Source organism: Antechinus flavipes, chromosome 3, assembly GCF_016432865.1.
Source record: "Antechinus flavipes isolate AdamAnt ecotype Samford, QLD, Australia chromosome 3, AdamAnt_v2, whole genome shotgun sequence".
NCBI lineage: Eukaryota > Metazoa > Chordata > Mammalia > Dasyuromorphia > Dasyuridae > Antechinus > Antechinus flavipes.
Window position 1 is genome coordinate 234,052,881 of NC_067400.1, and position 24,335 is coordinate 234,077,215.

The 24,335-nt window shown below is 34.5% G+C and overlaps 1 protein-coding gene across 1 annotated transcript in view; it reads left to right on the plus strand.

The window, feature by feature from the left end:
• ATP10A (ATPase phospholipid transporting 10A (putative)) overlaps nt 1–24,335 on the plus strand; it is a 270,817-nt gene that overhangs the window by 232,649 nt on the left and 13,833 nt on the right. The window contains exons 11-16 of the mRNA XM_051984651.1: nt 4,445–4,548; nt 4,883–5,009; nt 11,887–12,071; nt 14,573–14,897; nt 19,701–19,777; nt 22,882–23,007. Of these exons, the coding sequence (XP_051840611.1) occupies nt 4,445–4,548; nt 4,883–5,009; nt 11,887–12,071; nt 14,573–14,897; nt 19,701–19,777; nt 22,882–23,007 (944 nt within the window). The remainder of the gene's footprint in view (nt 1–4,444; nt 4,549–4,882; nt 5,010–11,886; nt 12,072–14,572; nt 14,898–19,700; nt 19,778–22,881; nt 23,008–24,335) is intronic.

The window sequence follows — 24,335 nt, forward strand, 5'->3', positions numbered from 1 at the left end:
GAAGGCAATTCATAATAAAAGCCAACATTTACTTATTCTTTGCATATTGTTTTAAATACCCAAGGTAATATAATATGGTTTATTCTATCATGAGAAGAAAATTCTTTGTAAGATTTCAACTGTTCTTAATCATTAGTAGGCCCTCCTCCATACTGTACAACCTCTTTCCTTTTTTCTCTCTTGATTTATATAGGGAATGATAATTATAATTTAACTTAACTGAACAGAAATTAGCTGTTTTTAATGAATTGAAAGAAAAAATTAATTTAATTTAGTACCATTAGTAAAAGTATATTTGAATAGCTTTAAAGAAAGGTGAGTTTCTCATTGCAATTGACTGAATGATAAACAATAAAAATAATACATTTTTAAAACTTGGTATTATATTTTGAATAAAAGCCAAATTCACCTCTAATTCCTACATTTAATCTTGCCTAGCATCTATTATTTATGTAACCAAAATTAATAGAAATTTGTCTTGTGACAGATATTTCATGGGTACTATTGAGGAATTGGCCTTGTGATTGCTTTAATCACTGTTGAAGGTTCCTGGAGTTAGAACACAATGAAGAGTGCTACTGTGGAATTTTTGCTTAGTGGATTTTAGGAAAATCATGGCAAGACATTTCAATACAGCAGTAAATAAGAGCTGACACATGAATTCAAAAATAGTTACCCTATGTGGTGATTTAAAGCAATTTCAATACACTTGAGATGGAAAATGCCATCTATATCTAGAGAGAGAACTATGAAGACTAAGTGTAAATCAAAGCATAGTAGTTTCATCTTTTTGTTGGTGGTGATGGTGGTTTGCTTACTTGTTGTTTTTTTTTTTTTTCTTTCTCATGGTTTTTTTCCCTTTTGATCTAATTTTTCTTGCACAACATGACAAATATGGAAATATATTTAAATGAATTGTACATATTTAATCTATATCATATTGCTTGTATCTTGGAGAGGAGAGAGACAAGAGAGGGAGGGGAAACAATTTGGAACAAAAAGTTTTACAAAAATGAATGTTGAAAACTATCCCTACATGTATTCAGAAAAAAATGCTATTTAGAAAAATAAAATAAAACAAGAGGATTGGACTTAAAAAAAAAAAAAAGAACTACTCCTTGAGTAGTATTCTAATGACAGACTCATATAATAGAGTAGTATGAACTTTGGAATATATTTGCAGTACCTCTGGTTACTCCTCCACAATCAAATCAAGAAGTAAAGACCCGCAAGTGGTTATTCTCTTACAGCCATGTAATAAAAAGAAAAGCCTTTTTATGTGAGTCTTCTTTTTATTTTTTAGTAGGGATCAGCAAAGACTGGAACAGATTACTTTGGGAAGACTCTAGTTTTGTGCAAATAATGAATCGCCAGAAGTAGTCAAATAATTTGAATTTGTACTACATATTTCCACTGGGCTTGAACCAATTACCATATTTTACACAATTATAATTTCATATATTACAAATTTGAATAGATGTGACTTTTTCAGGGTATTCATTATTCAAACAAATTGGAATCTGGCTGTAGTCTTTAGGAGCTGCCTTTTTTTTTTTTTTTTTTTAAGAAAGTAAAAAGTGCCCAATCCACCAGGTTTTTTATAGAAGCATACATTTCAAGATCGTAGAGTCTAATTCCATTATTTCACAGAGGGGAAACGTGATGAACATAGAAGATGACTTACTAAAGTATCAAGTAGGACTTTAACCGCCTGATTTGTGATTCTTCTTTGGAGCCAAGGTTCTTTCCAGTGGAGAATCTTTTATCAAAACTTTAGGAATGATTTCTGACCCACATTTATGTCCGGCTTTTAATATTTTCATTGGAAGCTCTTAGGCCTTTCTTTCAATCCATTCTTCTCCTTTCCAGTTTCCCACCAGGCCAACATTGAGAGTGTCATTAAAATGATATAAAACATGTTGACATTTATACCTCAATACTTCAAGGATGTATGATTCATTGGTATGGCTGCTGCCATCACCAACACAGATTGCAATCTCAATGTAGTTGGCCTTCATGGTGCTGCTATGGACAGGAAAAAAAAATTATCATCTAGACGACTAAATCTTCTGGCAGTTTGTCTTTCCAAAAGTTTAGCTTGTTTCTTGGATGACAGGGGGAAAAAACAGCATCTTTAAGCTATTTTTAACCCTTTCTGGGCTTCTGACCTATTGGATCTTGGCTACAAGAAAACAGGCCTTGAGGAGCCATGCTCACATCTTTATTAAAGCTTAAAACTCTAGTAAGAATTTGGGGAGACCCTCTATAAGGATTTTAATATAGTTTACATTTGTTATAACAAAAATTATTTAAATTTGTTTAAAAAGTTAAGCGATTGTAATCTATATTCTTACATTAGCTCATTTATACTTCCCTATTCCTCTTTAATTTCTAAGGTTTAGTTTTTTTAAAGTGTGTGTGAGAGAGAGACAGAGAGAGACGGGGGGGGGGGGAGGGAGGAAAGAATGGAGGGAAAAAGGGAGAAAGAGAAAGAGAGAATGTGAGTGAGAATGCTCACTAATGTTGGTGCTTTCATTGTGAGAGGAAACCCAGATCCCCATTGTACTTAGACCCATAGTTCTACTGGCCCCTTCCTGTCTCTTCCTGGTGGTAATCAGGCCCTTTCAAGCCCTAGGAAGTAGACATGGCTCTTCAAAAAGCTTGTATAAGCAGTGATTTGATAATTACCATACCATACCAACAGGCCCTATTATCTACTTTGACATTGCTTTCTAAAGTCTTCTGGATCTTATCCCTTACCCATTCCAGGGCACTACTATCTCACCTGCCAATGAAATCTAAAGACTCCTGGACCATGTCATCCTCTTTTCCCCTAGAACCTATGGGGCTGTCCATCCATATTTCATTTGATTATCTTATATATATATATATATATACATATATATATATATATATATATATATATATATATATATATATATATATATATATATATACATATATATTTTTTCCCTTAGAATATCAGCTTGCAAAGACTATCTTCCTTTTTTCTTTGTATTCCAGGCATTTAACAAAGTACCTGGGCATAGAGTAAACATTTAATAATGATTATTTATTCATTCTCCAGTGGTATGGATTACAACCTGTCCATACATAATCCTGTGTTCTTCCTACTGGGGATATTCCTCTAAGTCTCTGGATGTTACACGAGTTACATTATATCACATCATTCACATGGAGTATTTTGTGCCTGATCAGTGGTAGAGCCTTCCAATCTCGTATTGTCTGATCAGCTACAGTCAGACACACTACATTTAGACCCCAGCTTAGTAATGTCATTTCTCCCATCCCAAAGGATAATGACCACTATTCTATGGCTACTAATGGCTCACACAGGTTGTCGTGGGTCATAGCTCTCTTTGATGATACCTTTTGCATTGCTTGTCATGGCATAAAATATGTGCCATGATCTGCCATGAATATGTTAGGATCATAATAGATTCTTTGAGAGAAGCCAAAAGAGGAAGTTACAAAGATGATTAATTGTATGCACTTTCAGGTTAACAAGGTATTATCTACATTATCTTATTTCAATTTCATAACATCCCTGTGAGGTTTCCAGGAAGAACTGTTCTTAACCTCATTCTATATTGTGAGCAAACTGAGGAATATAGTAGCTTACTTATCTGTGGTCATATAGAGAGTAAGTAGCAGTCAGAATTTAGATATAATTGTTCTTTCCATTATACCATGCTGTCTGACATCAAAGAATTTTAGTAAATAATTGTTTCATAGTTTTTCAAACTCTTCAGGACTTCCTTTGAGGTTTTCTTGGCAAAGATTCTGCCGTGGTTTCCCTTTTTCTTTTTTTACTTACAGATAATGAAACTGAGGCAAACAGGGTTAAGTGATTTATCTAAGATCACACAGATAGTAAGTTTCTGAGGCCATATTTGAACTTAGGAAGATGAGATTTCCTGACCCTAGGCCCAGCACTCGATCTACTGTACCATGTAACTACCCTAGTAACTAATAGAATGCAAAATGTTATTTGCAAAGAACTGCTTATCTTGTACTTCCTTCCTCTACCTCAGATTTGTAATAAATAAACTAACAAACAATGGTTAAAATATTATTAAAAAATTTTAAACTATTCACAAATATAATCTAATTTTTAAAGGAACTTTTTCATGAGCATCTAGGAGGAAAAAAAGAGCCTTTATCCATTTTAGATATTGGATAAGAACCTCAAGAGAAATTGAGCAATTTTAGCATGGATTTTGATGCTAGTTAGGGGGAAAAAACCAAGTGAATAATGTAAGCTATAGCTCTGGAGAAATGTTTCTCAATCAAATAAATGCTTTTCAGGGTTTTCCCCACAGGAAGCTTCTAGCAGCCACTTACAGACATTAAAAAAAAGTGTGCATTGTTCTAATGCTTGTTATTTTTCACTCACTGGTTTTCTGTTCCTCTTCTTACCTAGATGACTCAAGAGGAAAGCACCAAAAAAAAATTCAAAGTAAAACTCAAAATTATCTAAACCTCTATGCTGTAGATGGATTGCGTACCTTATGTATTGCCAAGAAGGTAAGTCAGCTTTGATTTATAGAGGAAAGGCAAAAGTGGTCAGAAATCTCCTTAGTTCTACTGATAAATCAGATGTTGGGGAGGGAGAAAGAAGAAGCATTTTTTGTACATGAACACACACACAAAATTGTCTATTTTCTTTATACTATTCTTGTCTACATCAGGAGTTTTTAATCTGGGGTTTGTGGCCTTTAAATGAATGTGTGTGTGTGTCTATGTGTAATCATATTTCAGTATAATTAGTTTTCTTTGTAATTCTATATATTTTATTTTATGATATTCAGTCATGCTCACCTAGTATCTGTAATGGTTTCTAAATATACTTTTCAAATAGGTTCTAAGTAAAGAAGAATATGCCTGCTGGTTACAAAGCCATTTGGAAGCAGAATCCTCACTGGAGAACAGGGATGAGCTGCTGTTCCAGTCTGCAATCCGTCTGGAGACCAATCTACACCTATTGGGTAACTGTGCTTACAGCTGGATCTAATGGCAACAAGGCTTTTTAGAGAAAACTTTAAAGAAAATAAGCTTCTGAGCTATATTTGACATGACACCAGCCAGTAACTAAATTAGCCATGATTCAGAATTTATTCAAAGAAACCTCTGGGGATAGCACTGGACTGGATGCCCAAGGGGCAGTCAATCTATTTTCCAACACCATGAAGTGGGGAGATAGATGACCGTAGTTAACAGTCAGCTCCTTCAGCCTATGTATAGGTCTTTCCTCATACAGTATCATGAGCAGACTCTTTAAATGAATTTCCATAGATGGGGGGAAATGGTACCATACCAAAACAAGCATAAAGCCTTACTAAATATTCTAAATTATCCTCTCCACCCAACATTTTCTCAGGTAAAAAGGATAAGCTTCCATGCATCAACATGAAAACTGTGACATACTATGTGAATTCATTGTACAGACACATAAAAAGAAGGTGAACTTTGGTGATTGACAGGCGGCACTCCCTTTGAAATGCTTCTGTGTTTTCTGTCATATTCAGGTTAACATTAAGTAATGATAAAAGGGGTGGTTAAGTGGCTTAGTGGATAGATGGCCAGACTTAAAGTCAAGAAGACATCTTTTTGAGTTTAAATTTGACCTGAAACACAATAGCTAGGTGACCCTGAGGAGATCACTTAACCTGTTTGCCTCAGTTTCCTAACCTGTCACATGAATCTAAGGGGGGAGAGAGAGAATAGCAAATCACTGTAGTTATCTCTGCCAAGAAAACCCCAAATGGCATCACAGAGAATCAAACATGACTGAAAAATGACTGAATTACCATGATAATAATATGTGGTAGCTTTATGACTTACAAAGTGCTTTCCTCACAACCTTCTTCCACATTGTGGCTCCTACCTACCTTTCTGGCCTTATATCATACTATTTGCCTTCATAAACTCTTCATTCCAACCAAACTAGACTAGAAGTCAAGACTAGTTTGGCTGCAATGCATTTTTCCTCAAGTTTCCCATCATTCTCTTGGGTTACAATTTTCTCCTGCTTATTATTTTTCACTCACTTGTCTTCTGATTTTGTTACAGCAGAATGTTATGGAATATCAGTCCAGTCCTCTCATTTTAGAGTAGCTATTGCCCCAACTCAACCGTTCATTTCCTAGACTCTGCATTTACAAAGACAGTCCTCCTTGACTGGGATATATTCTTCCTATCCACTACTTTTCAGCTTCCTTGTCTTCCTTCAGATCTCAGCCTATGTGTCATATCCTCTGTGAAGCTTTCCTTGATTCTGTTTAGGTTAAGTGCTTTTTTCCCCTGCCTCAACTTTCCTTATACTGTATTTTTCATCTATATTAGGAGTTCTTAACCTGAGATCTGTGAACCTGTAAAAAATAATTTCAGTAATAACATTTTAGTATAATTAATTTTCTTTTTAATATTTTGATTTCGTTCATTTAAAAACATTATTCTGAGAAGAGGTATGTAAGCATCATGAGACTGCAAAAGGAGACCGTGGCATAGAAAAATGCTCTAAATCTTCTCTTCTACTCTGGTAGAATGTAAAGCTTTTTGAAGGCTGGGCTGTTTTGTTTTTGTCCTTGGAGATATTATTGCTTTTGTCTCCACACAATCCTCTGGTGTATCTCCTCTCTTTCATTTTCTTTTCATATTCACTCAGGTACTACTCCCAGTATAGGTCCTCTTCCAGTTCTTGAATTACTGCAGTAACCTTCTTCTGATTTTTATTTTAAGTTTCTCCCCACTACAATCCTCTATATAACTATCAAAAGTGATTTTCCTAAAATGTAACAGAATCTTGTTATCCTCAGACCTATTAAACATCACTGGATTAAATATAAACTCTGTTGGACATTTAATGCTCTTCAACACCTGTCCCCCTTCCTACCTGTCCAGTCTTAATATTCTGTACTCCCCACCTTGAACTCTGAATTCCAACCATAATTGTATTGACCACTTCATCTTCATTCTTTTGCACTAGCTGAACGCTATTCCTGGGACATACTGTTTCTTCATCACCATCTTTTAGAATCCTTTGTTTCTTCCAGGATTTAGCTTTTTTCTCCAGCCACCTTCTTTATGAAGTCTTTACTGAGTCCCCCAGCCACTGTTAAACTTCCTCCCCAAACCACCTTTCATCATTTCATGGTACACTCACATGTAAATGTTGTCTTTGCCATTAGAACATAAGTTCTTTGGGGACAGGGATTGTTTCACTTTTGTCTTTATATTGTATATGTGTGTGTTTTTTTTTAATATATGTATGTGTATATACACATAATATTGGATATTAATGCAGTTTCTTGAATGTACTAAGGGATTAATAAATGCTTGCCAATTTGATTGGTTTGCACTGCTTATGTATAACTGGAACTTAATAAAACTATCATAAAGGGCTGTATAACATATAGATGTGGTTATACCAACGGGTAATCACACCACCTGTGTACAAGGTGAAATGCTCTTGTTGTTCATCTTTTGTTCTAGAAGACATGACATCATGAGGGTATTGTCTTGACTTGCATGTAAATTGGAGTTAAGCTTACATCAAGGTTTTCAAACTTTTATTGAAAAGGGGATCACTAAACCATCCATAAGGATCCCAGTGGGCTCATATTAACTTAGAAAGCCATAAGTTAACATTATATATTTTTATTATATCTTTATTTTGTTACATATTTCTTGATTATGTTTTACTGGGTTCTAGAGGTAACAGCCTATGAGTTTGATATCTGTCTTATAATTTGTCTTTCTCTAATGCAGAAATTTAGGTGCTCTATTCTTTATGAACTAGCATCATTATAGAATTTTACTATTCTTGAAATGCTTCAGTGATTTTCAAATTTATTTCCCAGAGGCCTTACTACATAGTCACCAGGTGTGAATTAACTTAAGTGTTTAAAAACTTAAATTATCTCTTTAAGACCTCCAGTTATTTTCAGAATATTGCTGTTTTCTAAGAAGTCCTACTTTGTTTATACCTGGGGGAAGAAATAGCATACACTAAAACCAGATCTTGCTATGTGTATTTAACATATTTAGATGTTTTGAAGGAATTGTTAATTAGCTTTGTTTTTGAGCAGAATAGAACATAAATGTGAATGGTTTTATCTGAAGTCAGATACTACTTTCAAAGATACCATCTGGAAAGCACTATGATACAGTAGAAAATTCACCGGATTTAAAATGAATGAAAAAAGCATTCATTCCTTCACATTAGAAAGGTCATTGCATTTAGAGACAGAGAACCTTGATTTGAACCTTTTCTCTGTTCCTTAAGAATATGATGACCTTAGTTGGTCATGTCCCTTACCTCAGTGTCCTCATCTGTAAGATAAAAGAGATAGACCAAGTGGAAGGTGTCAAACATAGGAACTGTGCACCTCATTGGCTGGCAATTCTCCAGAGTGCAGCCCAAAGCAGATTAAAATTTAATGGGGAAATAATTTAACAAAATAAATAAAATCACAATAAAACACAGATAATATTACATTAAGTCAATATGTGGCTTCCAAAGATTCCTTGTATGTGCCTTTAATGCCTTCCTTTTTTTATTTGAGTTTGCACCAGAATAACTGGTTTCCAGGTTTTCTTCCAGCTCAAAAATCCTGTATATGTTCCATTTCAATACCTGTTCCTCTATTTCAGGGTTTCTTAACTTGAGCTCAATAAATTATTAAAATTATGATGATGATGATAATAGTATTTCAGTATAATGATTATCCTTTTTAGTTCTATGTATTTTATTTCATGAGTTTAAAAACTCTTCCTGACTTTCATCAGTCTGCCAAAGGGAACAAGAAACTCAAACAAGATTAAGAATCTTTTATTATTGTCAACTGGAGCTGGAAGGGACCTTAAAGATCATCTTGTCTACCTACTCATTTCACACATTAGAAAATCAAGGGCTGATTCACAAATGTAGTAAACAAAGGGAGAATTCTCTGACTCTAGGGTCAGCCCTTTTTTCATGTTGTCATGTTGAATTTTCATTCTAGCATTTGAATTAAATTCCTACTGAGAACAGTAAAAAGGAATCATCTTATGCAGGGGCAATAATCAATCAACTAGCATTTTTTCAACACCTACTGATGAGGTCTGGAGTCACTAGGTCGGATTGGTAGAGAAAGCCTGAAGTATTGATAAGATTGCTCCCTGAGGCAAACAAGGAGGGACACCTATGAGGATCAGCTTAGAGCCCCACCCTTATGGAAGTCTTGGGTAACCCTATCTTATTGTATCCAATCAGAAAGCCAAGTTATGAAATCAAACCCCCAGTAAATTTGCTCATGGCCCACACTATTTTTTGCTGAATCCTTTTAGGTTAGCTTGCCATGGCGTTCTTCCTCATGGTATCTTTCTTAGATTCCCTCCTCCATGACTTATGGTATTTTTCCTTAACTCATCCCTCCCCCATACCTCATGGTGTTTTTCCTCCTTCTTATAATTAATTCTTTTAGGGTACTAAACTCCTCTATGGATTTAGCCTGTCAGCCAATGGCATATTTCCATCTCATGGAGTATTTCCTTTCTTCTGGTTAATTGTAAATTCTACTGTCTTTTCCCTCTCAAACATGCCTTTCCAAAACTATTTCATATTCATCATTCCTGCTGTCTGTTGTATCTCTTCACTTTGTCAATAACCTTTTCTCCTAAGTAAACTTATCTTTTGCCAAAGATAAAGGTCATTATGAATCCTTCACATGACCAAACTCCAACATTTGCTATCAGTTGCTCTCACTCTCATAATTTGGTTGTTTATATCAATCTCATCATTTATATTGAGCTAAGTGCTGGGGATACAAAGACAAGGCTATCCCTGGTCTGAAATTTTCTTTCCCAGCTATTTGGGGGGTAGAGGGATTGTCTTAGGGTGGAAGTCAAGAACTTTCATTCATAGGATGCCATTCTATTTATTTTTCACATTCTGGTTAATTTCCACCCTCATCATTTTAAAAATCTTCAGTTGGTGAAACCCTTCTTTTCTCTCATTAAAAGCTTCTTAGCATCTGTTTTCAAGTGATAAATAGGAGCACTAACTTGTCTCTGAACTCTCACTAACTCCCTGCAAAGTGGGGTTAAAGAGAATTGGACACAACTGCATGAAAGAATAACGACAAAAACATTTTTAATCCCAAAAGAAAAAAAGATATGCTAAAAGTAGTATAAATGAATATAATATTCCAAATGCCTGGCATTCTCAAGAATCATGTTGTAAAAAGAATGGCGTTTATCCAAAGTCTCATAAATCATATAAGCAAGCTATCTTGGAAAGCTGAAGAAGGGTATTTTGCTTTAGACAATTCTAAGACCTCTGTTCCCACAGATTTACTATTTATCTTCAGTCATATTTTATTTTGAAATTAATGTTATAAGTTTCAAAACTCCATTTATACCTGCAGTTATTTTCTATGGTTGGTTCAAACTTAGGACAACTGATAATGGAATAGAAGGATTGAAGTGGTAGAACTCATGTTATTTCAGTGAGTGTAGGCCTACAGTCAAGCAAGTTTTATATATATATAGTTCTGATTGTACAGAAAGCTCTCACCATAGGTCGTATTAGTTTATTCATCTAAAAAGACTTTTAGAGTTGAACATCATCTTATGGGTCTTTCAGTCCAATTTCCTTCATTTTATAGGTGAGAAAACTGAACCACAGAGAGGTTACTTGGTTTGTGACAGAACTGAGAAACTTATATTCTGTTAATCCACTAACCCAGGTGGTTTTTTCATCCTATGAGTACACATTTTTAAAGCACTGGCTTAGAATCAAGTATCGATCATCTTTGTGATTTCAAATCCATACACTTGATAACTGTGTGACTCTGGTCAATCATTTAACTTTGCCTCAGTTACTCATCTGCAAAATGAGCTTAAAAAGATAACAAAGAGCAAAAAGAAAATAGCAATTTTCTCTGCTAAGAAAACCCCAAAGTGGGATTAAAGAGAGTTGGACACAACTCTTATGTCACATGACAGAATAATAACAAAAACATTTTTTAATCTTAAAAAGAAATATGCTAAAAGTAGTTTAAATGAAAATTAAACTTATCTTCCATTTTATTTATCAATATCAAATTTTGAGTACATTAAGAATAATATTCTGTCAGGAAACTATGTGCTTGCAGCAATCTGTTTAAATAGTGAATAAGAACAAGAAAGGGCCTGAAATTTTTTCACTTTCACCAGAAATTTATTAAATTAGAGGCATTCAGGACAGCTAATTGGTACAATGGATAGAACACCAGCCCTGAAGTCAAGAGGACCTGAGTTCAAGTCTGGCCTCAGACACTTAATACTTCCTACGTGTGTGACTCTGGGCAAGTCACTTATTCCCAATTGGCTCAGCAAAATAAATAAATTAAATAAATTAATTAATTAAAGGCATTCTTTTTTTTTTTTTTTTTTTTTACTTTTTTGTCCCTCAATGGGGCAGAGGAGAGAGAGATTATCCTTTCTACCATCTCCTTAACAGAATCCAAAAATTTATCAGGAAAGCTTTTAGAAGTACACATAATCATAACAAGAATCAAAAAAATTTGTTCAAGGTACTGTGTTGCAATTGCAGAGAATTAAGGTTCTCTTAATTGGCAATAATTCCAATGTATTCCCAACCATCTTTTATTTTGACAGCTATTTAAAGCCCTGGCTATGTACCCTAATAATGAGTCACATCAAAGTTGCCCTCAAGAAATCAAACAGTGGCCAGCTGCAGGTTCAAAGTTGACAAAGGCTAACCTAAATGTCATTCACAAATGAGTTCCCATGGGAGACTGATATTCATTCCAAATTAAGGTTCACAGGCCAGATTTAATCTCTAGGGCTGGTATGATGGAACAATATTTTTGTGATTAGGTGCAACGGGCATTGAAGATCGCTTACAAGATGGAGTCCCAGAAACTATTGCTAACTTGAGACAGGCTGGACTGCAGATATGGGTTCTCACTGGAGACAAACAAGAAACAGCTGTCAATATTGCCTATGCTTGCAAACTGCTAGACCATGATGAAGAAATCATTACTTTGAATGCTGAATCACAGGTAGGCAGATTTTTGTAAGGGACTGACTCTTAACTCATGCAACATAATAGTGGCAACCTGGTTTCCACAGCATCCCAGGAGCATTAAGGGGAAATCCAAATAAGTGATTGATTTGACAACTGTGATAAAAGATGTGATTGCTTCCTTCCCTTTTCCCCAATTCCTTTCTAGGTGCTCCTGTTCCAAGTTGTTGACAATTAGAATCATTTGTCATTCTATCCATTGTTAGTGCTAGTTTGCTTAAACTTTTGAACCAATAATATTGACATCTGAGCTTTGTGAATGCAGAGTTCGCCCTGGTATTCATTGGCATAGGATTTAGTGACAAGTCACTCCTACTTTGAAAAAACAAGATGAGGCAGACAAAGTTACTTTAGAAGTGAACAAACAAGAATCCTTGGATGACTTTTTGATCTCTAAGTTGAGTCAAAGAATAATCTTCCCATTTATTCATACAATACTTATAAAGAATTTATTATGTACCCCATATTGTATAAGGTACTGTGGGGGCTTACAAAAAATATAGGACCCAATCCTTGCCCTCATATTACTTATTGTTCAGTAGGAGACTGGCAGCCTTTCTCAAAAGTTCTGTCCCTCAGGCCTTTGTTTATGGAAGCATATCTTGTACAATTTTCTCCTCATTGTCTCTCCCCCAGGATTCTAGAAAGCTAGTAGTACAATGAATAGAACAGTGGACCTGAAGCCAGGAAGAATTAAGTTCAAATTCCAAATTAATAGTTGTGTAACTCATTTCATCTGTTTGCCTCAATTTCCTCATCTGTAAAAGAGTTTAAGAGTTCCTACCTGACAGGATTATTATGAGGAGTAAATCAAACAATATCTGTAAAGCATGTAGCACATTGCCTGGCACATAGCAAATGCTTAATAAATGCATATAAACATATATTTTAAGTAAGTTCAGATCCCTACTTGAACACTTACTAGCTGTACTGACAAGTCACTTAATCTTACAATTTCCTCATCTGTAAAACAAAGATAATAATCCCTCCCTCACATGGTTATCATGAAAAAGAAGTGAAATAATATTTGTAAAGCAAATAATATAATGCTTAAGACATAGTAGGTGTTTAATAAATGCTTATTTCCTTCCTTTCTTCTTTCTAGTACTTGAATATAATTCCCTTAGATATACTTAGATACATTTCCTAAAAAGCTTTTGACTAAAAGCAGATATATCAGTGTAGGTAGGTAAAGGCCAATAAAAAAATCTCAGTTAAAGCCAATTAAAAGGCCTCAATAAATAATTTTTGGCATTGTTTTAAAGGAATTCTTAAAATAGTCTTTTTTAGAAGCTAAACATAGTGGCTTTTTCAAATGCTTTGCACTAACTCTGAGATATTTCTAGTTTTCCAAAGAAACCAAGAGGCATCGAAGAAAAACAATATATTATTCTCTGGGTTTCTCTCACATATTACACAAATGACTTATTAGCATTTTGCTAGATTAATCTTCTTTATGGACATATCTAGTTGTATAAGTCTCATGCTCTAGATCTTTTTATAGCTCTCTGATCCTGACTTAAAAACCAACTAAGATCCTTAGCCTCGTGTTCAGATCATTCTCCAACATAGCACACCACCTTTTACCTTTTAGCCCCATCTAAAAAAAATGAAGTCAAACCAAATCACTCCCTGTGCTTTCTTACCTTCCTGCCTTTGTTCATATGATTTTCCATGTGTGAGAAATTTCACTCTCAGTTTCACCTGCTGAATTAATTCTTATCATTTGACATTCAGTTAAAATGCCCCCTCCCGATGTACTTTCATCAATGATTCACTTTCCTCCTTCAAAGAGCATATAACATTTGAATCTCTCATTCACTTAGATTTTTCATTTTCTGTTTATTCATATGTATATATATGTGTGTGTATTTATACACATACACACACCCCTTATGTTTTCCCTTATTTCCAATAAACCATATCATAAGCTCTATCATGAAAAGGCCCCTATCCTATTTGATTTTTGTATTCCATCTACCTCTAGATAGAATAAATATTTAGTAATGTTGACTGAACTGAATTATAAGGGTTCTCATAGTGAAGAATTGCAATGTCCATCTCTGTAATATAAGTAAATAATTGGTTTAGACTCTTATATGATAAAAGAACAATTTTATCTTATTTTTTAAAAGTTCTTAAATCAGTATCTCAAGTTTCATTCAAAATCACAATTTGTGGAAATATATTTAGAAGAATTGTACATATTTAACATATATTGGATTATTTGCCATCTAGGGGAGACGGTGAGGGGAAGGGAGGGAAAAAAATTTGGAACACAAGATTTTACAAGACTAAATGTTCAAAATTATTCATGCATATGTTTTGAAAAAAAACTTTAATAAAAAAAATTTTAATCACAATTTGTTATAAGAAATTTAGTATATCTGTTGGATAAACTCATAATGGATAAGTTTTTCTTTAGGTCCTATTGCCATTTCGTTTTTGGTATTCAATTTTTTTTAAATTTTGTTTCAGGAAACATGTGCTGCTTTATTGGAACAGTGTTCATACTATGTGGAGACAAAATTTTCAAGTGAAGTGAAGAAATCTCTTGGAAAGGTGAACATTGGGTTCACCTCTCTCCATCCACCTTCCCCATCTGCTACTACATGCCCCAACCTAGGCCTTGTGATTGATGGGAAAACTCTGGCTTATGCACTGGACAGAACCTTGGAAGATAAATTTCTTTCCCTAGCTAGGAGATGCCGTTCAGTCCTCTGCTGTCGATCCACTCCATTACAAAAAAGCATGGTGGTAAAGCTGGTCAGAAACAAACTGAAAGCCATGACCTTGGCAATAGGCAAGTATGAACAGTGGATGGGTCCATATGGTATAGACTTACGTAACCCTTTTTCAAAGACTTAGGACAAAGTGACATTTTTACTCTTTATTCTGTGCTACAAACAAATCTCCCTAAATTAAAAAAAAATACTTCCTAATTTATTTATAAAATTATGACTGTTACAGTAGAATTGCCAGAGGGTTTGAAAAGTAGCAAATAGAAAATCAATACTTTTTTCAGCAATTCTTTGGACCAATATTTTGTATTGCAGGTAATCCTTCTTTTAAGGTAGCTCCCACTCTTTCCACAACTAGGAGAAAATCATTATGGGTTGCTGTGGTATAAATTCCATTGAAAGGAATCCAAGCCTTTAATCATATAATTCTCTGAAATGAGCAAGAGACCCAAATGTCTTGTTTGGATTCACTCATATTCAGAGTCTTAATTGCATCTGCTTGAGTACAGTGTTCTATGGCAGTCCAATGGAACCTCCATTCTATGATCAAAGGATCCAGGTAAGATTTTGAACACATAAAATATATAAAACATGGCAGCAACAGCTATTGGCAGATAACATGTCAGCAACAAAATAGAATGTAGAATTTGCCCCATACTTGGGAGGATCATAGAAGAGATTAGTAATAGTAATAGCATTTAATAATGCTTTCAGGTTTTCAGAGTATTTTACAAATATTATCTCTGGTTGTCATTATAACCATTATAACTATACTCCTTTTTATACATGCATAAACTGAAACTGACAGAGCTTAAATAACATGACCAGTTACACAGTTAATTAAGTGTTAATTGTCTGAGGCCACCTTTGAATTTAGGTCTTCCTAACTTCAGGTTCATTCCTCTTTCCATTTTGTTACCTAAAATAAGTGGTATTGTCACTTATTGCCTGTGTGACCTGGACCCAGTCACTTTATATTTCAGAACATTATCTTTAAATAAGACTAAGTCTATACAAAATGAGGAGATAAGCAAATTACTGTGTTACATTTCTATGTCCCTCTCTAATTTCTTGGTTCTTTGTTTCCTTCCTCAGCCACAAATATCCACACTCTCTGCTGCTCTCTGGCAGCTTTCCTTTCTGATGATCAGTTCTTTCCTACCACCTAACCTAAATGTTTCAAAGTATTCCTTCAAATTTGTTGAGAGGACAGTATCAGTTTGAGCTTAGTAGCATTAAAATATGATTGTTCCTTAAGAATTTTGCCTTTTTTGGAGAGTACAATATTAATCCAAATGGTGAATTTGGGATTTAATTTGAGATGAGATAGGCTACCCTCCTTAAAACATTCCAATTTACCTTACCTTACATTTGATCATGAGATCAAATCTTGTTTTTGTTCATAATTTGTAACTTATCTCAATGTATTAACAAAATTTTTTTTTTGGTCAAGCATTTACAAGTCCTTGCCCTCATGAATCTTATACTCTAATAGGAAAAGACAATATACTTAGGAAAGTAGTGGCCAGAATAGAACATTTTGATTTAGAATATTACTGGGATAGTGAATTGGGGTGAAAGTGAAGTAGAATATCTCACCATACAAGGAACAATGGAAATGCTGATTTGGTCATACTTCTAGAACTAAAGGGAAATTAGATACAATTGCAAGAAGATTGGTAAGGAAATGGCTTGGAGTTGAGAAATAAAGCAAAGCATGGCCTGAAGTCTCAGACCAAAAAAAGAACTTACCCATCATGGTAACAGGGTAGAAATGATAGAAGTGAAACATTAAAGTCTCCAAGTCATGGTTGCTGGTTGAAAGTAAAGTAACTGTCAAGTAGATAGCCAGGGAATATAGGGAATGGTTTCCAGAGGTGGATTCTCAGAATTTCTTCAGGAATAAAGAATACTATAAGTGGATCTAAGATTGTATCTGAAGTCAGAGAACTGGATACATATTCTGACTCTATTCCCTGCTACCTCTTTGTGAAGTTTTGCAAGCGATTTCTCTTTCAGCTTCTCAGTTTCTTCATCTATAAAATAAGAAAAATGTACTAAGATCTCTTTGAGCTCTAAACTTTCATCTCAACATTAACTGATATCCCACACATACTTTTTTTTTTTTTAGCAAAAGAAAGCTTCATGGGGAGAAAGATTGTTTCTAAGGGATCAGACAAGTTGGTCTCTATAGTGATATGAGTCACATTCAAAAAAAAATCTTGAGGTTGAAATGTAATACTTCACTGATCACTTATAAGCACAGAACCCATCATTCTTTTTACAAGTGTTAGTTATAAATCAGAGGGAGAAAACCATATCTGCCTAATTAGCATCATCACCCTTCAGACTACTAATCTGTACAAATTGTACAGATTTTGTACAAAAGTGTTTTGGGGGTTGACCTGTGATTTCATAGGCTAAAAAATACATCATCGCTTCTCCCCACTATAGTTAGGACTGTATCCACTAAGAGACAAGATTTTTAAAAGGAAAAAGCAGCACTTTAATAATAGCTGAGACAATGCTACAGAGTGAGAACTCAATGATAACCATATGTAATGGAAGGGACTTTTGAGCCCCTGAGCAAAAATTTCAGCATGATTATTTTGTCTTCTATATCAGATGTTTCCTAGGACCATATAGGTGGGTTACCATGTAGCACTCAAAAGCTACTCATGGAACACAAGCTGTGACAGGTTCTGTTAAACTAGAAATATTCTGATAGAAGTACTCTGCTCTCTCTCCCTATCTTTTGTGACTGCTCAGAGGGATTTGGAGAACCTGGCTGCCACTCCTGGTTTTTTAGTTGTTGATTGTGGAACTTTGACTAAGTCTTGCTATCTCTGAGCCTGACTTATACACATCACCTGTTAAAGTTTCATTTTAAAAACAAAAGGAGACAACTATGGGTCATTCAACACTTTAAAAAAGGAGCTTTTTACTTAGCCATGGCATAGAAAGGCTAGCAAATGCTGCAGCACTTAATTTGGATAGCTGATCCACCCATCCCTTACATCCATATGGAAACCATCTGGTCAACATGGTATGGTATGGTGACTCTTTCCAATTTTCAGGACAGCTGCCAAGTCTGAAGAATCTCAGACTCCAAGTGGGTGGGCTCATAAGACCACCATCAAAGATGGCACAATTTTAAGCCTTAGTCCATTAGGCCAATTAATTGCTGAAGATAGCTTTGTTATTTGGGGGGGAGGGGGTATGTGACAAAATTAGCTTAATCTATGGGGAAGGGTGGAGAGAAGAGTGTTAAAGTTGATAGATAGTTGAGCCTATCATATGAGTCAAACTGGTTTTTTAAAAATGCAGTCCTGTAAATTTTCTGAGAGTTCTAATACTGATCCACAATTTGTTGATCAATCCATTAAGGTCACTGGTTTTCAGTTTTCTCATCTGTATAGAGAGAGGATTAAGCTAAATCAGGATATCTTAACTTAGAATTTGTGAACTATTTAAGAAATATTTTGATGACTATTTCAATGTAATCGATTTCCTCTATATTTATATTATGCATTTAAAAGCATTGTTTTAAGAAATTTCAAAAACTAGAACCTTTCCCACCACACCATGCTGCTTCTATTGACATATAAGGTCCAGATCAAGACAATATATCCCTGATGAATCCTTTTTTAGTTTTACCATGTCTGTAGTGTTGTGTGTTCAATCATGTCTATAATGTTTTAAAAGATATAATAAACTAGACAAGTGTCCAAAGAGTTATAGGGACAGTAAAGAGTCTAGAAATAATGTCATGTAAAGCATAATGAGAAAAGGGACCTATTAAATTTGGTGAAGAAAAGTCTTAAAAGAGAAGTGATGAATGTCTTGGGGTAGATTAAAATCTGTCATTTAAAAGAAAGAATGGACTTAATTCTAGAGAAAAACAAGAATCAGCAAATGAAGATGATAGTTAAGGTAGATTCTCACTTAAAATAAAAAAAAACATTTAAATAACTAGAAATGTCCAAAACTAGATTGTGCCATCTCTGAGTAGTGGGGGAATCCATTACTGGATGTTTTCCAGCACAGGCTAGATGATCACTTCCTTGAAGAGGGCACAAAAGGTACTCCTGAATGTTAAGTTTAATTAGATGGGAAGCTATGTGACATAGCTAGTGGATAGTGTCAGGCTGAAGTCAGTCAAATTCATATTGCTAAGTTCAAATCTGGCCTCAGACACTTACCAGTTGTGTGACCCTATCCAAATCAGTTCACCCTGTTTACCTCAGTTCCTCCTCTGTAAAATGAGCTGGAGAAGGAAATGGCAGACCACTTAGCCAAATACCTTGACTGGAAAAACTCTGCTGAAATAATGGGGTCACAAAGAGTCATATATAGCTGAAAAATAACAGTAATGATAAAGGTTGAGTTAGAATAGATGATCTCTAAGGTTCCTTCTTTCCCTAAAATTCTTTCTCTAAAATGAGGAGACTGAACTTTTAAGATCCTTCCAAGTTCTAACAGTCCATAAACAACTTAAAATTTTAAGTCTTAGTTTTATTTCTAAGGGATTAAATAAAAATTTCAAACAAGTTTCTAAAAGGAACAACCCAAGGTATATTCTTTGATATTCTTAAAGACATTTAGATCCAATAATTTAAGACAAAGCCACTATATAGTATTGTTTTGATGCTATTACCTGAAGGTATACAAGACTAGATACTAAATTCTAAAGCATTTATTATCTGTAAAAAATCCCTGTTTCTCCCATCTGGGTATAATGTCTTTGGGGAAAAGTCTTTGTATCTTTCAGGAAGAGAAATGCTTTAAAGTGTGAAATCTTTTTGTGTATTTACTTTTATAGTCAGATCTAGATTCACATGGTTTTGCCCTTTGTTTATTTACAGGTGATGGAGCCAATGATGTCAGCATGATCCAAGTGGCTGATGTTGGTGTGGGAATCTCTGGTCAGGAAGGAATGCAGGTAATATCTTTGACCAGTATTTTTAGGGAAATAGTTAATCAAGGGATTGTCTAGGGGGCTTTTGTTCTGAAAAGGTTGCTTTTTAACAGGGAACAGTTGAAGAAATCATTGAAAGCATTCTATAGACTTCTATATTGGACTTTGTCCAGATGAGATGAAGTGATGAATTTCATTTCTTCTCAATAAGCTAGTTTACCGTTCCCTTGTATAATAAACTGACTTTCCCATTAGACTACGAGAGATAAGAAATATAAAATTTTGACATCGTTAACCATCTTTCAATTTGTGTATTTTCCACAAATATTAAAAAAGTACATGAGAAGGAGGGAAGTATAGTAGGTAAAGTACTACCCATGGGGTCTGAAAGTATTTAAATTCCACCTCTGACGTAGACTGTGTGACTCTGATTAACCCACCTAATTTTTCAGTGCACTAAGCAATTCTTTTAAGACTTAAAGTTGCAGGAAAAGTGTCGATCTGTATCGGGAGAAGGGATTTTCTCATCTGGAAGTTTGATATACCAAAGAAATTACAGGCTCATTTCCTGAACAAAAGTAAAGCTACCTGTATCTCTATATGTTATTGTACAATGGATTATTCTAAAGGAAGACTTTCTCTCAGAATTATGGCTCTTCCTTTGAAGGCATATTTAGCATTTTTGGGACCAGAGCAGTGATTTGAAAAAAGTTCTTTTCTATGATTGAATATGACACATAAAGGGGGCTACACTCTGCCTTATGTAAAGATTTGTTTGATCTAAAAGTTTGTCTGATTCCATTGGTCTCAATTATAATGAGCTTTTGGGATCATACTATGATGGAACGGGAAGGGATCTTTGAGATCATGCAGGCCAACCCCTGCATTTTTACAGATGGGGAAACTGAGGCCTAGGGAGGTCAAGTATTTTATCAAGCTACACAGGTCGAATAAGTAGCATTTTAATCTGAGTCCTCTGCTTCTAAATCCAAATCTCTTTCTACTGTAGTAGGTGGATAATATTTTTGTCATCTCAGTATGTCATTTTAACTTCCCTATTGCTGTCTCATTTAGGATGTCGCCATCCTCCTAATCATCTTGCTATTTGGGTACCATCATCCATGTTGTTTCTTACTCCCCCATCTTCCTATATACTATCATTGATAAAGCCCTATTATTTATATCTTGGCAACATCTCATTTCTATTCTCTGACTCTGCCATGACTGGTGCAGGCCTTCATAACCTGATATCTTGTTCAGTAGCCTGTTGGTTGGAATCTCCCAGCCACAAGTCTCTCCTTCCTCCAGTCCATTTCTACAGATCTGTCAAACTGATTCCTAAAGTATTTTTGTTGATGATGTTCAGTTGCTTCAGTTATATGTTTGATTCTTTGTAACCCCTTTTGGGGTTTTCTTGGCTAAGATACCAAAGTGATTTGCCATTTCCTTCTCCAGTTTTTGTCTTTTTCTTATTGTTGTTTTTCATTTAATTTTGTTATTCAGGTTAAAAAAATCATATTGAACATGTTGAAGAATTTTGGACAATAGTGAAGGATTACTATTCTTTGATTTTAGAATAAGGAAATATGGTACTCTGTTTTGTCAGTACTGGTTAGTTTGGTTGCTTAGATATGGTACTAATGTGAAGAGTTCTATATTAGCTCCAAACAGAAGTCAGGACCTCTTTGATGGAATGTAATGCTAGACCCAAATAGCTGTCTGTTGGGTATATTATTTCCTCATGTTTAAATGAGAAAATTGGACTAATGAATTTTTATGGCATTTTATTTTTCCAATTACATACAAAAATAGTTTTCAACATTCACCTTCATAAAACCTTGTGTGTCAAAATTTTCTTCCTCTTCTCCTTCTTCTTCCTGCTCCAAGACAGCAAGCAATCTGACATAGGTTAAATGTGTGCAGTTCTTCTAAACAGATTTCCGTATTTGTCATGTTGAGCAAAAAAAAAAAAAAAAAATCAGATCAAAAGGAAAACAAACAACACAAAAAAGATGAAGATATTTTGTTTTTATCTGCATTCAGCCTTTGTAGTTCTCTCTATGGAAGTGGATGGTATTTTCCATCACAAGTCTATTGGAATTACCTGAATCACCTCATTGTTGAAAAGAGCCAAGTCCATCACAGTTGATCATGATATAATCTTGTTACTGTGTACAATGTTCTCTTGGTTCTGCTCACTTCATTTAGCATCAGTTCATGTAAATCTTTCTAGGTTTTTCTGAAATCAGCCTGCTCATCAACTAATGACTTCTTAATTAATCTTTTTTTTTCCTCTGATGGGTCCCTTCTGAAAATTATTTTAAATACCTAAAATATACTTGATTCCAAAGAAAATTAATTATGCTTAAATAGTTGAGGATTTTTGTTTTTGTTTTTGTTTTTAGAAATTGACAGACTCTTAAGGTAAGAACTACTGGTTATTAAATAATCTTAAGATTTCCTTCTAGTGCTGAGTTTCTAGATGAACCAATCACTACTATTAGAAAACCAACTTGAAGCACACATTTTATCAATAAGAAAGGAATTATTTTCATATAATTTTTTATTTCAAGAGAATAGCTAGAAATATCAAAGAAATAGAATAGCCCAAACCCTAAGTTTGCCTCTCTTGGATATATTTGATAACTTAGAGGAACTAAGACTCTAAAAGTAATGAAATTTGTCCTTGTACTATAATCAGCATTTTTATTTATGAACAAAGTAATTCTTTTAAAGTATTTATTTTTATCTCTTAATTACTAATAGGTTTTATTTGGCTGTTAAATTAATCTGTTTTTTCATTTGTGACCCGATGGTTAGAATTCACTTCTTTCCTATGTATTCTTCTTCTGAAGTAATCCATTAATAAGGACATATTAGTAGGAGTAATGAGGAAATCAACTTTAGTAATTAGATTTGCCTTCATGTCAAAAAAGAAAATTTAAAAAGAAGGCTTCTGTTGGGAAGCAGCTGTGTTTAGTAGTGGCTGGATAGATGCCTTGGATTTAAAATGAAAACACAAGTCCAAAAGTAAATAAATGCAGCAAAGTTTCTATGTTAGAGATATGTAGCAGACATATTTTTTAGTTTTATAATTCAGTATTTATTTTGATTCTTTCCTTTTTAAGGCGGTGATGGCAAGCGACTTTGCAGTCCCGAGGTTCCGACAATTGGAGAAACTTCTGCTTGTTCACGGACATTGGTGCTACTCCCGACTTGCTAATATGGTGCTTTATTTCTTCTACAAAAATGCGGTAGGAGTTTGCCTTGGCTCTCAAAGGATTTTGAATGCTTCCCATGTTCGTTTTGTATGAAACATAGATTAGGTCACAACCTGAAAACTGGTTTGTAAGCAAAAAAGTGACAGCTAAAAGAAAGCTTGTTGTCACCCACAGACTGGATAGACCTAATGCAAAGTCAGACACCACTTGTTATTGAATGTGAAAATTAAGTGATGGGGGAAAAAATATTGTCTTCATAAAACTTTCTTCCCAGGGCAGTCAATACCTTTCATATAAATCTATCTAGATGTATGAAGTGGAAATGCCCAGATCTCTCCATATTATTGGGAGGAGAGTGATTAGATGCTTTTCTCTTTGCCCAATTTAATTTTAAAATCTCTTATACTTCCTCTAAACTAGGGCTTCTTGGACTTTTTCCACTTGTCACTCCTTTTCATCTGAAGATATGTTTATGCAACTTGAGATATATAGAAAAGAAATAGAAACTTTAGGTATATAGAAAAATAAATATACAGACCAAACATTTATTGATAAATCATAATTTGACAATCCCACATTCAGTTGTGTGACCCCCTATGGAGTTGTAGCCCACAATTTAAAAAGCTTTGCTCTAAACTGTTATTACTAAAAAGGATCATAGAACTGGAGGTCAATGGAACCTCAAAAGTCTTCATTTTACAAATGAGAAAACTTGCCACTGCCAAATCCTGCTTCAGAAGGAGGTGATATGACTTACCTGAAAACACACAATGAGTAAGTAGCTCAAGCTGTAATTCAATGTCTGGTGCCTCAGTCTCCAAAGCCAGCCATATTTCCAGTATGCCTTACTTTTTAGAGGCTTAATTTTTTCATTTTGGATGCCTGGGAATAAACTTTCTTTTGCTTTCCTCCAATTTCTTCAAGTAGATAAAATTAACACCTTGTTAAAACCAAACAACACATGTTTTATTTTAAATGTTTAGTTTAAAAAATTAATTCAGATGAGTTTCCTGTTCCCTTAGAGCACATACTCAGTCTAGGCCTTTTCATCCTTGGTATTCTCTTTCCTTGTGTCACCTAGCTGTGGCTGCTCATTCATTCATTTATTCAGTAATTCAGCAAATTCTTATGTATACCTAATATGTGTCACTTAAACGTAATCTTATCATGAAATCTTTCAGAAAGAGAAAATAGATAGTATTGGAGCACTTATCTAGGATTCTGAAAACCAGGTTTTTTCTCCTGACTGCTGTGACAGCTCTCTAGCCTCAGTTTCCCCATTTTTATCATGCCAATGTTTGTCTGTGGTTTCCAAGGTCCCTTCTAGATCTGACATTCTAAAATGCTTAATTAAAAGTCCA